Raw genomic sequence first — 14,368 nt, 5'->3', positions numbered from 1 at the left:
GGGGTTTTGATAGCCTGTTTAGCGGGTACCGCATATTTGATGGTATGCTCCATAGGCTTCACATTGTTCACATCAACCTGGACCTCAACGTTTACATTTGCAGGTGCAATCAGGATATTGTTTTTGTAACCCTCAATTTTACCTATACGTAGGTTCATGTCTGAGGGTAGCATGTACACACTGGGCATAAAGGCAAAATTAACCGGTGCTCTGGCATATTGCAGCACTTTTTGGAAATGCGTTATGTCTTGCTCTACATTTTTTTCCCGCCGCACCATACTTTCAAATTTTTGCAACAGAATTTGCTTGGCCGTATAGTTGTCCGCACCAAAATCAAGTAGGGATGCCTTGGCAACTGCCCCCCCCCCCCTGCGACCCAAGCAACAAGACTACGTAGACGCGGATACTTTCACTCAATTTTGTCAGACCTTCTGCCGTAAGGTCCTGGGTTGTTGACATGATGAATTTTGCATAGTCCCCAGCAACCTGAGACCACCACGAACCGTTGGTGAGTGATGACATTGCCGCCTTAAATTTGTACAGACCATTGGGATCTGCACCATATTCGCGACATAATTGTGAGTATCCAGAGATTGAGTAGGGGTTTTTTTACTGAGCAAAGCCATCGTCAAATGCCATGGGTACTTTCATTCTTGCCAGAATGCGACGCATGTGGTAGTATACATGAAATTTAAAAATTGAGTTGACAACGGGTAAGGACCCCGTCATATGCTTGGCGGAGATACCTAAAGCGGTGGTTGCGCAATGGGTTGCAAAATTAACCTGAATGTTCCAGTAATCCAATGCTTGTCCTACCCGTCTAAGCCTAACAGGATCATTGAGGTAGGTTGTTGGAATTTTGATGGCATACTTGGTAAACTCGGGGAATACCACGTAAATATGTGATTCCGTAGACACCTACAGGTCCTGATGTTCCAAGTTCGTGATACCGAGGGGCCATTCTCCCCTGTTTGACTTGTACTTTGCCTTCGGGTTGTACGAGAGGATGAAGCAACTCTACATTACCTACATATTGAAATCTACAATGTTTGAGGATTAACTGGGACAGGACACGAGGATTGCCCTGAAATCTATTAGTATTAGACCCGTGTGGCTTAACATTTACAGCGACAACGAGTCTACCAGCCGTAAAACAGGGCCTGATCAAGGGGTTACTCGAATCTAGATCATGAACGGTCTGTACAGGATCGAGGATCTGGAAACTATCGTCAACAGACAGGTACAGGAGAAAATCAAACTGTTTATCCTGAAAAATGGACTCTGCAGGCAATGAAGGTTACACGGTGGTTATTAACAGACCACTGCAAGAGTTCATGAGCCTACCTGCTCCAGCTGGTGGAAAGTACTGAACAAAGGGCGACTATGATGCCTTCTACAAGACTGACGTCTACCAAAGATTGAGACTGGTTTGCCCTCATTTGGACGAAGATGACTGCCTGCCTAACGGAAAAAAGTACAAAATTCTCGGTTTGCTTGCGCCCAAGGAGTTAAACGCCTAGGAGGACATGCTTGCCTGGAGTTTTGACACTCCAATTTACCTTCCCTTGAAAAGTTCTACGGATTGCCTCGATTTCATGCTGACGGACGAATATCACCACAACAAAAATTTTTTTGTTTACTGGAATTACGATGCATTTACTGATAGAATAAACGATGAACGATATAACCAAGTTGTATCCGAATTTACCAAGTGCGCCTGAGGACGATACTATCCACGAAAGTCAAAATTATATACTCAAAAAAATCGAAGAAATTGAAAAATATATTCGAAGGGAGATTAAAGTGCAAGACAGGCTTGCAAAAAAGTTCAAGATGCATGGGACGTGGTTGAGGTATTGTGATCATGGATTACTGAGCGTTAGTATTATCACCTCAGGTGTCGGAATCGGAGCGTTAGACTCGGGTCTGGGTGCCCCGCTCTGTATAGCCATGGTATCGGGCAGGCCGGTCTGCGGAACGCTTTAAGAAGATTGGGTTTAACATCCAATCTTTTTGAAGCGTTCCGCAGAAAGATGAAAGTATCAGACTACTCGCGGAATCAAAATTGAATTCGTTTGTTGATCTTATCTCAAAAGCAGTAGAAAACGGGGGTTATCAACGATTATGAGTTTAGTCTCATTATGCAAGAAAAACAACGGTATATGCTATTGAAGGAACAGATACGTCAACGCCCTCAAGTCAGGAACTTTTCCCGAAAACTGGAAAAAAGGAAATATTGTTCCTGTTCACAAAAAGTCAAGCAAGTAGCAAGTTCATAACTATAGACCTATATCACTACTGCCAATCTTTGGGAAAGTTTTTGAAAAAGTTATTTTCAATAACCTTTTCAATTACTTTCAGAGTAATAATATCTTTACAGATAAGCAATCTGGATTCAGACCTGGAGATTCCTGTGTCAATCAACTTGTGGCAATTACTCATGAAATTTATAAAGCTTTTGATGGAAAGACCTCTCTTGAAACTAGAGGCGTATTTCTTGATATGTCTAAAGCGTTTGACAAAGTTTGGCATAATGGCCTTCTTTTCAAGCTAAAAAGTTATGGTGTTCAGGGAGAACTTTTTAGTGTTCTTGAAAACTATCTAAAAAATCGTCAACAACGGGTTGTTCTCAACGGGCAACATTCGACGTGGAAGGATGTACTTGCCGGCGTTCCTCAGGGGTCCGTTTTGGGTCCATTGTTATTTCTTATTTATATTAATGATCTACCTAATAACTTAGTCCCTTCAACCAAGTTATTTGCTGATGACACGTCCTTATTTTCTATTGTAACTTCTATTGAAAAGTCTTGTAATGATTTAAACGGGGACCTCGATGCCATTAATATGTGGGCTCATCAGTGGAAAATATCATTTAACCCAGACCTCAAAAAACAGGCTTCAGAAGTTTTTTTCTCTAAAAAAAGAACTCCCAAAATCCAACCCCCACTTCTTTTCAACAATGCCCCTGTTTTAGTTGTACCTTATCAAAAGCACCTTGGTCTAACACTTGATGCGAAATTAGCCTTTGATCATCATTTAAATGAAAAGATTGCCAAAGCTAATAGAGGTATTGGTCTTATCAAACAACTTGTCGGCAGCCTACCCAGAAGCGCTCTTGTTACCATGTACAGGTCATTTGTGCGCCCTCATCTCGATTATGCGGATGTAATTTATGACCAGCCGCATAATGATACCTTCTGTAGCAGGATCGAATCTGTTCAATATAATGCTGCTCTAGCAATAGCAGGTGCTATAGGGGGACATCAAGGGAGAAAATTTACCAAGAACTAGGTCTATAAAGTCTCCGTGATAGGCGATGGTATCGTAGGTTATGCTTATTTTATAAAATTGCAAGTGGAGATGCTCCTCAGTATCTCATTGATATTTTACCTGGTTATGTGTGTTTGCGTAGTGTTTTTCGTAGAAATTTATTTAATCGCATACCATCACGGGGTAACTACTTTGCACATTCTTTTTTCCCGTACTCGATAAATGAATGGAACAAACTCGATGTAGCAATCAGGGAATTAGATTCTTTGCCCTTGTTTAAAAAATCCATTCTCAAGTTTATTCGCCCTAAACCTTCACCTATTTATAATATAATGGGCTCTCTTGGTTTGAAATTTTTAACATGTTTAAGAGTTAGTATGAGTCACCTAAAGGGCCATAAGCATCGGCATAACTTCGCTGATACGCTTGTTCCTTTATGTAATTGTGGACTTTTAGAATCAGAAACCACGTCTCACTTCCTCTTGCGCTGTAGTTTTTATGGTAACCAAAGAAAACTCCTTCTTGATAATATTATAGAAATAATTGGTAATATTTCGAATTTTTCTGATGAAAACCTAGTGCGAGTACTTCTTTATGGCCAAAAAAACACTAATATGGTCAAAAACATATCTATACTGAATAACACAATTGTGTTTCTTAAATCGTCAGGAAGATTTGAGGGACTTCTTTTTTGAGTTAAGGTTACTGTAAAGGAAAAAACTCACTTGATGAGTAGTCTCAGAAAAACCCTTTTTAATAATTTATCAATACTTTTACATTTTTTTTAATTTTTTTTTGTTTCTGAATGCTTGATGAAAGAATTTTTTGATGGTGTTTTTTTCGTGAGATGTTAATTTTCCAAAAAGAAAATATAATGAATTAAACACACACCATTTTTTTTTCACCGTACGTTTTAAAATGGCTTCTTTTTCCGAACGCGTGGTCGCAGACGTCTCGTTTTTGCACTATTACATCCAACATAAATTAAATTCAAAAAGGTTCCCGGTTTTTTTTTTTGTAACAACGTCGTTATGAAATTATTTGTAATTATATATAATCATTCAAAAAAATGCATATTTTTTCTTTCTGTCGTCATAATTCGCTAATCAGTAATTTATACAAAAAAATCCGGGAACCTTTTGTGCATAAATTTTTCGGCTTTCCATTACCGAAAATTTCAATGAGCCAATAGGAAGCTTTCGGAAAAAGAGACCACAAACGTAAAGGCATTCGTAGGTGTTTTGAAAATGTGTAAACTGAGTATGCAGAAAGATGATAGAAGTGTGAATTTTTTCTTTATGCTGAATATGCGTGTACGCGTTCAGTATTATTAACAGACAGAAGTCAGGGTTACAAGAGAAAGCTTATATGCATACTCCTTAACTTTGATTTTTTTTAATGATTTTTTATATGACAACATTTATATATATATATCGATGGTGAAAGTAAACTATCTAAAAATATTATTATGTATATATTTATACGGTAGTTTCATTTCATGTTTAATGTTTACAAAAAATATGCGTAACTCATTTTGCACATATTTTCTCGAAGGTGTGAAGGATATAACACCTCTGAAAAGGCTCTTTCCAAAAAAAAGGGATGTTCCAAATATTGTCATGGAATATTAAATATGTCATTCGAAATCGAATTTCTTTTCTATATGTCATGAATTTTTTGCAAAAAACCTAAAAAAAATTTGTTTCCTTTACAGTAACCTTAACCCTTCTCTTAAATTTTTTTCTTGCCCATTTCTAAAGCGTTAAAATATATTGTATATTACTTATATTTTATTTTTGTTTATTTTGGTAGTTAGGTTTGTCTAACACCTATTTAAATGTCGTACTTTTAGTATTTTTTCATTTTTTTCTGTATCTGTCTTTCTAAATTATTATATATATATAAAAAAAAAACGCTTTAAACGTATTGTTGACTACATCAATGAACGGGAGCGTACTCAGCTAGTTGCGAAGGGGAGACAGGAAGGTAGGAATAAAATTGAAAAAAAACTTCAATCTGTACAGTATGCCAGCGCTACCTAGATTCTCCACCTGTTTATAAGCCCTAATATGTTTTGTAACCCTTGTATGGGTTATAAAACATTTAATCATCACTCAGCAACCATTCGACTTTAAAGTCCTTGTACCTACATTGCACAAAATGTATCCTGAGTGTAGTGGTTTTTGCCTGCATATACACCGATGATATAGCCAGAACGGCACTGACTTGGCAGAATTCATCGTAGGGTACCCGCATACCATGAAATTTAGTCGTTATCGCATCCTTGTAGTATTTTAGTTTCGCGTTGATGTAACGCTGTTTTTTACAGGCTCCGTCTTTAAGTTTTGAGATATCAACTCCTGGATTTTAGCCCAAATTTAACGATATTTTTCAATCCAATCGGGGTACTCTTCAAAATCAAGACCCATCGTCGGCACGGCGCCGACACTGTATCGGCACTCCGTTCGGGGAACAGATTTTAGGCGTCTTTACCCTCACTATGCCACTATGAGTTCTCGCGTATGATAGCCCACGATATATCGTTGATCCTTACCCCCGTTGGCAGGAATGGGATCTGGCACGGTTAGGTAATCTACGTTAATGTCATTGATATCTATGAAATTACATGCAAAGTTGTAGAAATCTCGAAGTTTCACAATTTCGTCTTCAAATTTTAGCATCTTTTATTGAATTTAAAAGAAATGAAAAGGTCCGAGGATTGCTTCTATCGTTTCTTGCACATGCGCAACTACCCCCGTTATACGTGATACACTCCTGGTAGCAGTACCAACACAGCATCCTAGCCTTTACCAAGAGCCTTCGTCCGCAGCCACACCTGTCGTACTCATCAAGCACGCGTTCGCAGTCATCGCATTGTTGTTCCATCGTTTTATTTTATGTCTATTCTAAATCACGAACACGATCCTCCAAATCTTTAATTGATCGTTCGTTCTCCTTCGACGATTCTTGCACCAATGCCAACGTCATAAGTGGTAGAGAGATACCAACACCGGCCAATAATATCATGACTACTGCATTTCCGAACATCTCGAATTTTGATTCACGGTTGATGCACATTTATTATAGTCATTTTTATTTTTTTTGTGGGGTAAGCACACGTTCGCAATCATTGCATTGTTCCATTTATCTTATAACCCCGAGGGGCTATGAGATAATTTACTCAGGCCTTATCGTACATATCTCGCGTCTTGAACCTGTCCAGGACATACTTTAACAGGTAAGGGCATCTCTTCAACAGCCTTGTTACATATGTCCTACGTCTTGAACCGGTCTGGGACATACTCGAATTGGTAGGTATCCTCTTCGACAGCCTTGTTACACATGTCCTGCGTCTTGAACCGGTCTGGCACGTACCCGAGCACATTAGAATTCTCTTCAACAGCTTTGTCGCACATGCATCGCGTTTTGAACCTGTCCTGGACATATTCGAGCTGGTAGGGATCCTCTTCAACAGCTTCATAGCGCAGGTCTTGCGTTTTGAACCGTCCCGGGACAAATTCGAGCATAGTAGGATCATCGAAGACAACAGCTGAGCACATGTCTCGCGTTTTGAAGTGGTCTGGCACGTACTCGAACAGATAGGGCATCCCTTTAACCGCCCAGTTGCACATGTCTTGCGTCTTGATATGATCTGGAAAGATATCGAATATGCTGATGCTTTCCTCGACGGCTATGGCGCGCATTTGTTCCGTTTTGAACCTGTCTGGTACAATCTCAAACAAATGTGGCATCTCTTTAACGGCCATATTGCACATGTCCTGCATTTTGGAATGGTCTGGCACGTGTTCAAGTAAATCAGGCATCTCTTCAACCACACAATTGCACATGTCCTGCGTTTTGATCTCGTCTGGTACGTACTTAAACCAACTCATCTTCTCTTTACGTACATAATTCAACCTTAAAAGGTGGACAGGATGTTGGGTTGGGAATTTCCCCTATTCAACTTGTTGGTCACGCTGCGCATATCCTGCGTCTTGAACTTGTTTGGCACAAGCCTTAGCAGGCAGACATGCCCTTCAACGGCTTTGTCTCGCGCCTTGAATTGATCCGGAACAAACCAGAACATGTCGTTGCTCTTTATGAAAGCCTTGTTGCACATTTCCTGTGTCTTGAACCGGTCTGGTATAAACTCGAGCGCCAAGGGATAATTTTCGACAGCTTTGTTACACATGTCTCGCGTCTTGAACTGGTCCGGCACATACCCGTGCGCCAGGGACATCTCTTCAATAACCTTGTTACACATGTCTCGCGTCTTGAACTGGTCTGGCACGTGCCAGAATTGGTGGGATCCTCTTTAACAGCCATGTTGCACATTTCCTGTGTTTTGATATGATCTGGTGTATTTTTGAACCAACTCATCCTTATCACTACAACCATTTTTTTCTCCTGGGGTGGTCAAGATGGGTATGTATGTTCCTACTCAACATGTTGGTCACGTGTTTCTGTGCATGCGTTGATTGTCAGCGGATTTTGCTGATTGTCAGCGGATTTTGTGGGGATGAGGCGCAATGAAAATCTGTGACGTCACAAGTAAAAAAACTGTATGTTGTTTTTTATGAGAGTATGACTGTGGATGTTGAAAAAATCTGTATATACTGACTCCCTATACTAGCTTACCGAAATGGAAATTTGGCTGAATCTATTGAAGATGCCATTTTTACTTTTTACTTTCCTAATACAAAATTAAAACAAACTTGCAATATCTTTACTTAGTTAAATGTTTACATATTCGAAACAATAAAAAACTTATTTCGCATTTTTGTAGAAAAATGACAACTAAAACGATTCTATCGCAAATAATTTTACAAAAAATTATTTATCAAATTTTTTTCAACCGTGACGTCACGCAGCGAAATCAAGTACACGCCCTACATTTACTGTTACGCAGTATCGTCATAAAAAAACGGGAGGAACCACCTATCCCCCAGCGTTACGTAAATATTGAACGTTTTTCTTTACATCTTTTCAACTTCAGAATTATTCGCAAAAACTCGGATTGGGCAGCCCAGACCCGTTACTTGGCTGTTTGGTCGCCTTGTAGTTCGTTCGCTATGTACAGAACTACCTTTATTGTGCACCTGCTACAACTATATCCTGGCTCTCCCCATGGCGATCAAAACTCCTACTGCTTTTTGTTAGAAAAGTAGTAATCGAGGCAAAATATTTGATCGGATTATAAAGCAACAATTGTGCCGAACAAAAGACAGACAATAACCTTTTATTGCTCAACAGTAAAAGCGATGGACTCGTTTTTAGTTAAGATTTTTTTTAATCACAACATCAGAATAGAGGAACATATTGAAAACGTTTGTTGCTGGTTGATGAACATAAAGAAAAAACTAAAAAAATTTATCCAAGGGATAGATGTAAAATGATTATATCATGGTTATTATTTCATGTACTACTTAATTTTTTACTGATCCAATGCGACGGTAAAAATGTAGAGGTGTATAGTAAACTTAAGGATCGAGCGAAGAGAGATACAGAACTAGAAGAAACACTTGTTCACCTTCGCTCTCTTCTGAAGGATCCTGTCGATGAAGAACATGATAATTTAGACACAGAATCTGATGACACCCATGCACATGAATGGACACTTCAAATTACAGACGATGATGACAATATTGCAAAAGAAATTGCCAGCAAATATGGTTTTGATCATTACACCAAAGTGAGTGTTGGGCCTGGTGTATATCGGTTTTCTCATGACGGTAAAACGTTTGCAGAAACCACTGATGATGGAACTATTGTTGATGAATCTACCACAGAAAAAATTGTTTCAAAAAGAGATCGTATAGAAGGTGTTAAAAGATTAGCTGAAGATGAAAAAGTTAGGTGGTATAAGAGAGAGAGAATTCTATCTAGGGAAAAACGAGTTCCAGAAGATTCTAAAAATCTGCAACAACATGCTTTTGTACTAAACGATCCGAAATTGTCTCGTCAATGGTACATAAAAAATGTGGGACAAACAGCTGGCCCTGCATCCTCTGATAATCACACATTTGACAGTAACATTTTTCCTGTATGGGAAATGGGATATACTGGGAAAGGTGTTGTTTTATCAGTACTGGATGATGGTATGGATCACACCCACCCAGAGTTAAAAGACAACTATGACCCAAAAGCAAGTGTAGATCTAAACGGTCATGACAATGATCCGTTTCCAAATGATAGTGACCCATACAATGCTCATGGCACAAAATGTGGTGGCACTATAGCTGCCAAAGCAAACAATTCCAAATGTGGTGTTGGTATATCATTTGATGCAAGTATTGGTGCTATTCGAATGTTGGATGGAAAAGCAACTGATGGTTTGGAAGCAAATGCTTTATCATTTCATCGAAACCATATTGATATTTATAGTTGCTCTTGGGGTCCGAAGGATAATGGACAAACTTTTGGTAGGCCAGGTAGACTTGGTCGTATTGCGTTAGCTCAAGGAACCAAATATGGCAGAAAAGGTATGTATTTTGAAATTATTTCCGTATCTTATAAAAATGAATTTTCTCTGTACGATCTGCAAGCAAATAATTTTGTATTAGAACCCAATGAAATAAAGTTTAGCAGAGAAAAGAATTTAACAAAGTGATAGCACAGACATAAGTTGAGAAGAAGTAATTTCTTTTGTGTGTTATTATACACATTTATACTCAAAAATATTTTCATGCTTAAAGGAGTAATCAAAAGTGTGCCAAAACTTGTGCTGGTTTTTGTACTTTTTTAGATCCTTTTTTTCATAATATTAAATCTATATCTATGTATATAAATATTTAATGTATTTCAAGTTAGTTGCAATAGGAGTTTGTTTTTTCATTTCTTTAATTTCCTCTCTTCTACAGCTGGTACACTTCCTGACTTTCAAAACATTTTTTTTTTTGAAAGTATGAAAACATTCTTGTTATGCACTGTAACAAATTTATTTTAAAAACTAAGTTATATATTAAAATTATAGTAACTTTAAGAAAACTAAAAATGATGATGTAAGCTTCTTGCAGGTGCTAATATTTTTTATTTTTTTATATCTGCTTTTAATATATAAGTGTCAGACTATTTTTATTATTTTTTCTTTTGTTCTAACAATAAATTTTTAAAGAAGTGAAGTCAATGCATAGTTTATTGCAAGTGGATAATAAATAAATATTTTTTGAGGGAATTTGATTTTACAACTCACTAATTAAGAAATTTTAAAAGGTTTTGAGGGTCTTTGTATATTGCAGACATCCTGTAAAACAAGCCTAATAAACCATAGGATACTTGTTTAAATTTTCATATATAACTTTAAATTCTGATATAATCGTATAGTCTTTCAATTAAGATTTGTATTCAATCATTTACAGATTAACTCAAGTTGTGTTTATCAACTACTTAAATGAAGACAACTTTCATAAACAATAGTTAAAGTATCTAGCCCAGAAAATCACAAAAACCTATAGTTAGTGGATTTTTTCCACCACTGAAAGTAAGAAAAAAGAAAAGTAAGAACATAACTTTTAAATTTAGTTGAAAGTTCTCTGGAATTTATGTGTTTATATGTATGAGAATACTGAGTGTATGAGAATAATTGTGTTCATAAACAATGACATCAATTTGTCAGCTATTGAAGGGGAGAAATGCTAAACGAATATAATTATCATTAGCTTGAACGAGAGACAGATTGTAGTATAGGGGAATTCATTCCCTGGATTCTTCTGGGAAAGTTCTTTGCTGATTTGTTTTTAGTTTTGAAAATGATGCCTTAGGATGTCCGTAATTTGTCCTTATTGGCAAATCTATAAAATTGTTGATATGTGTATGTCTTCCATTGTACACAAAAAGATGAAATATTACTTTTCGATCATATTACAAAATATGAGTAAAAACCTGTAAAAACAGGAAAAACGGTATGATTTAATAGTGACTTATAGAATAACCAAGGTTGATTCAGCAATCTATAAATGTTTTACAATAATCTGGTCGTGACAGTCCTACCTTCATTTGATAAAAGCTTTTTCTAAACTCCTAATTTATGAAAAAGGAAAAGCTTACATTTAATTGTTTTTAAAAATTAAAGAATCATTATAATACGAATTAGGGATTAAAATACCATTTCAAAAGTTCCTAAGGAAAGAAGTGTCAGTGTAAAAAAATTCCATTCTAATTTTTACTGTCATTTTTAGTAAAGTTTGCTAAAAAACTAAAAAATCATTGCGTATTTTGCATAGACTTTAAATTTTTAGGATTAAAAATCATATTTATATGAATAATTTTTGTGTCAATGTAAATTTTTTCATCAAAACGTAAAGAATTTATGTTCACGCAAAGTGGAAAGTTTTGAACATATCTTAATTGAAAAAGGGAGTTATGTTTCTCAAATTATTAAAAAGTCTAATTCAGAGGAAGGATGCCCATAGAACACATAAATATATGTAATAACTATATACTATATATTATGCCTTCAATCCCATCCTTTTTCTTTTTTTCATCACATCAATTTTTTTAATCTATGTGGTGATAACGTATTAATTTTGTACTAATAATTGTGCGCAGAGAAAAAAATATAATTTGCACGCATTAATTTTAGCTCAATTGCAATATGAGTTTAAATTCCCATGCAAATAACAAGGAAAAATAGTAAAATTCAGAATTTAAGAATTTACTTGAAGCAAATAATGTGATGTTTTATTCATAAATACGATTTTCAAAAGGTTTACAAGTTTGATTTTCAGTCAATTTAATGAACTAAACGAAAAATGTGTTAAACAACTTCACACTTTTCTGTAATTGTTGTAAAATTTTTTTACCTTTTTTTTTTTGAAGGATTGGGATCATTGTTTATTTGGGCAACTGGAAATGGGGGTACTATGTCGGATGATTGTAATGCAGATGGGTATGTCAACAGTATCTACACGCTTGGTATTGGCTCCGTAAATGAACATGGTGTATCTACATACTACGGTGAAAAATGCCCAGCCATGATGGCAGTAACATACTGTAGTGGTAAACATACCAACGATTATTTCGGAGATATGCATGCTGATGTTATTACAACCTATCTTCATCATCAATGCACGAAGCACTTTGTTGGTACGTCATCTGCTGCTCCTCTTGCTGCAAGCATATTTGCGCTAGTGTTGCAAGCAAATCCTAAGTTAACATGGAGAGACTTACAGTATCTAGTGTTTCACACTGCCAAGAAAATCAGTCCTTTGGACCTTGGATGGAGTACGAATGGGTGTGGTAAACCGTTTAATCATAAATTTGGCTTTGGAGTTCTGGATGCGCATAAGTTAGTCAAAGCGGCGTTGAATTGGACCACTGTTTCTGAGCAGAAAAGTTGCCATTTCAGGTTGAACTTTAAAAAGGGGGACATTCCATCGCGTCACCACTTTAAATTAAACTTCACCACCAATGGATGTCAAAGTTGCAAGAAGAAAATGGAAGATGGTAAATGCAAGAATGCTATCACAAAATTGGAGCACGTCGTAGTTAATGTCACTTTGAAGCATCGTCGACGTGGAGACCTAAGCATCGACTTAATCTCACCACATGGCACTGTTAGTCACTTGTTACACGTGCGTCCATTTGATGAATCGTCAGCAGGGTTAAAAGGTTGGTCCTTCATGACGTTGTTTAATTGGTGTGAAAATCCGAATGGTACTTGGCAATTGGTGTTTACGGACAATTTACCAAGCCATCCGTTTAGCAAGGTAAAGAAACGCGATATGGAAGAAGAGTATATTCACATGTTGGATAAACGAAAGAAAGCACAAATGGAAAAACGTCGACAAGGCTCAGATGACGAGTCTGGTGTAACGACTACTGCTGAGAAACAAATCTATGGTGACGAAAGAGATGCAAAAGATTTAAAGAGGGAGTTTTACGAGTATCAGAGATCTAAAGCCGACGAATACCGACGACGCAACGAATACAATCCGTACAAACGGGAGGAGAATTACGATCGGTACAGCGATCAAAACGACGATAATTATCGGTACCAACGTCAATATAACGGCCGATATAGGCGAGAAACGGGCGACGACGAAAATGATAAAACCGATTATATGTTATACAAGAAAAATAACGGTTTGTCATATAAATATAATGTGGAAGATGAAGTTTTGAGCAAGAGTGTATTAGCTGGTGAGGTTAAAAGTATTTCAGTGACATTTTATGGCACTTCCTAATATGTAAACTATGTTGCATTTTACTAAAAAATATATGGCAGTATGTAAATTATGTATTATATATCGTGGTTTGTAACACATTCATTCTTTCTTTCTTTTCTTTTTTGCCACTGAGTAAACGAATGGCACTTGTGTTTTAATGATTGATCATCCCCAATAGTCAACAAATGGCTTTATTATGTTCTGTTTTGAATTAATAGTTACGAATGGAAGACATCCTTTTAAAATTTGTTTTTTGTTGTATTGCTATGTATTTATTTAGGTATTATATTTATGAAGACTAGCGTCCATCTTAGTGGTAAAATGTTTATTTTTTCACGCTGCTAAGATGGCTAGTCTACAAAAATCTAGGGATCAAGTTTTTTGTTGTAAATTATGTCATTTGGGTATTAAGTGGAGCGCATCATACAGTACGTGACTTTTTTATTTTAAACCAAACTAACCTAACTCAGGTAGTGTAAATATAACCTAACACGAAGTTTACTAATTGGGCGAAAAAACTTAAAGGCATTTTTTTTCAATTTAAACCGTTTTTGTATGGCTTTTATATAATAAACATAATGTTTACGGCCCTGGACATGATATAGTGGAAGGGAGGGTTGGATTTTGAGATAGTAACCATGAGCAATTGTGAACGCCGTTTCTATCAAGTAACACACATCGTGAATTTTCCAATATTTCTAGTGGACGCTCCCTAAATACCTCAATTTCCCAGTCTCCATTAGACCGTGATGCGGATTGCTTAAGAGTTACTGGTCAAGGGACGCTATTTCAACCAATAATGTTGAGATAGTAAAAAAAAACCCAGCCATTTCCACAATTATGTAGGGCTACAGGTAAATAAATGAGAAGATGAGATCTGTCTTAAAACAGAATGTTACTGTAGAATTGCTAACTTTAATGATATACCGCCA

General features: G+C 36.7%; 1 protein-coding gene across 1 annotated transcript; it reads left to right on the top strand.

Moving 5' to 3' along the window:
• The first annotated feature begins 8,559 nt into the window (after positions 1–8,559).
• LOC130655201 (PC3-like endoprotease variant B) lies at positions 8,560–13,864 on the top strand. The gene is made up of 2 exons (XM_057457932.1): positions 8,560–9,752; positions 12,088–13,864. The coding sequence occupies exons 1-2, from the start codon at positions 8,663–8,665 to the stop codon at positions 13,452–13,454; spliced, it is 2,457 nt and encodes an 818-aa protein (XP_057313915.1). The 5' UTR covers positions 8,560–8,662; the 3' UTR covers positions 13,455–13,864.
• Positions 13,865–14,368: the final 504 nt, after the last annotated feature.

Source organism: Hydractinia symbiolongicarpus, chromosome 8 (genome assembly GCF_029227915.1).
Source record: "Hydractinia symbiolongicarpus strain clone_291-10 chromosome 8, HSymV2.1, whole genome shotgun sequence".
Classification (NCBI taxonomy): domain Eukaryota; kingdom Metazoa; phylum Cnidaria; class Hydrozoa; order Anthoathecata; family Hydractiniidae; genus Hydractinia; species Hydractinia symbiolongicarpus.
The sequence above is the reverse complement of the archived record's forward strand: the minus strand, read 5'-3'. Positions and strand labels throughout refer to the sequence as shown.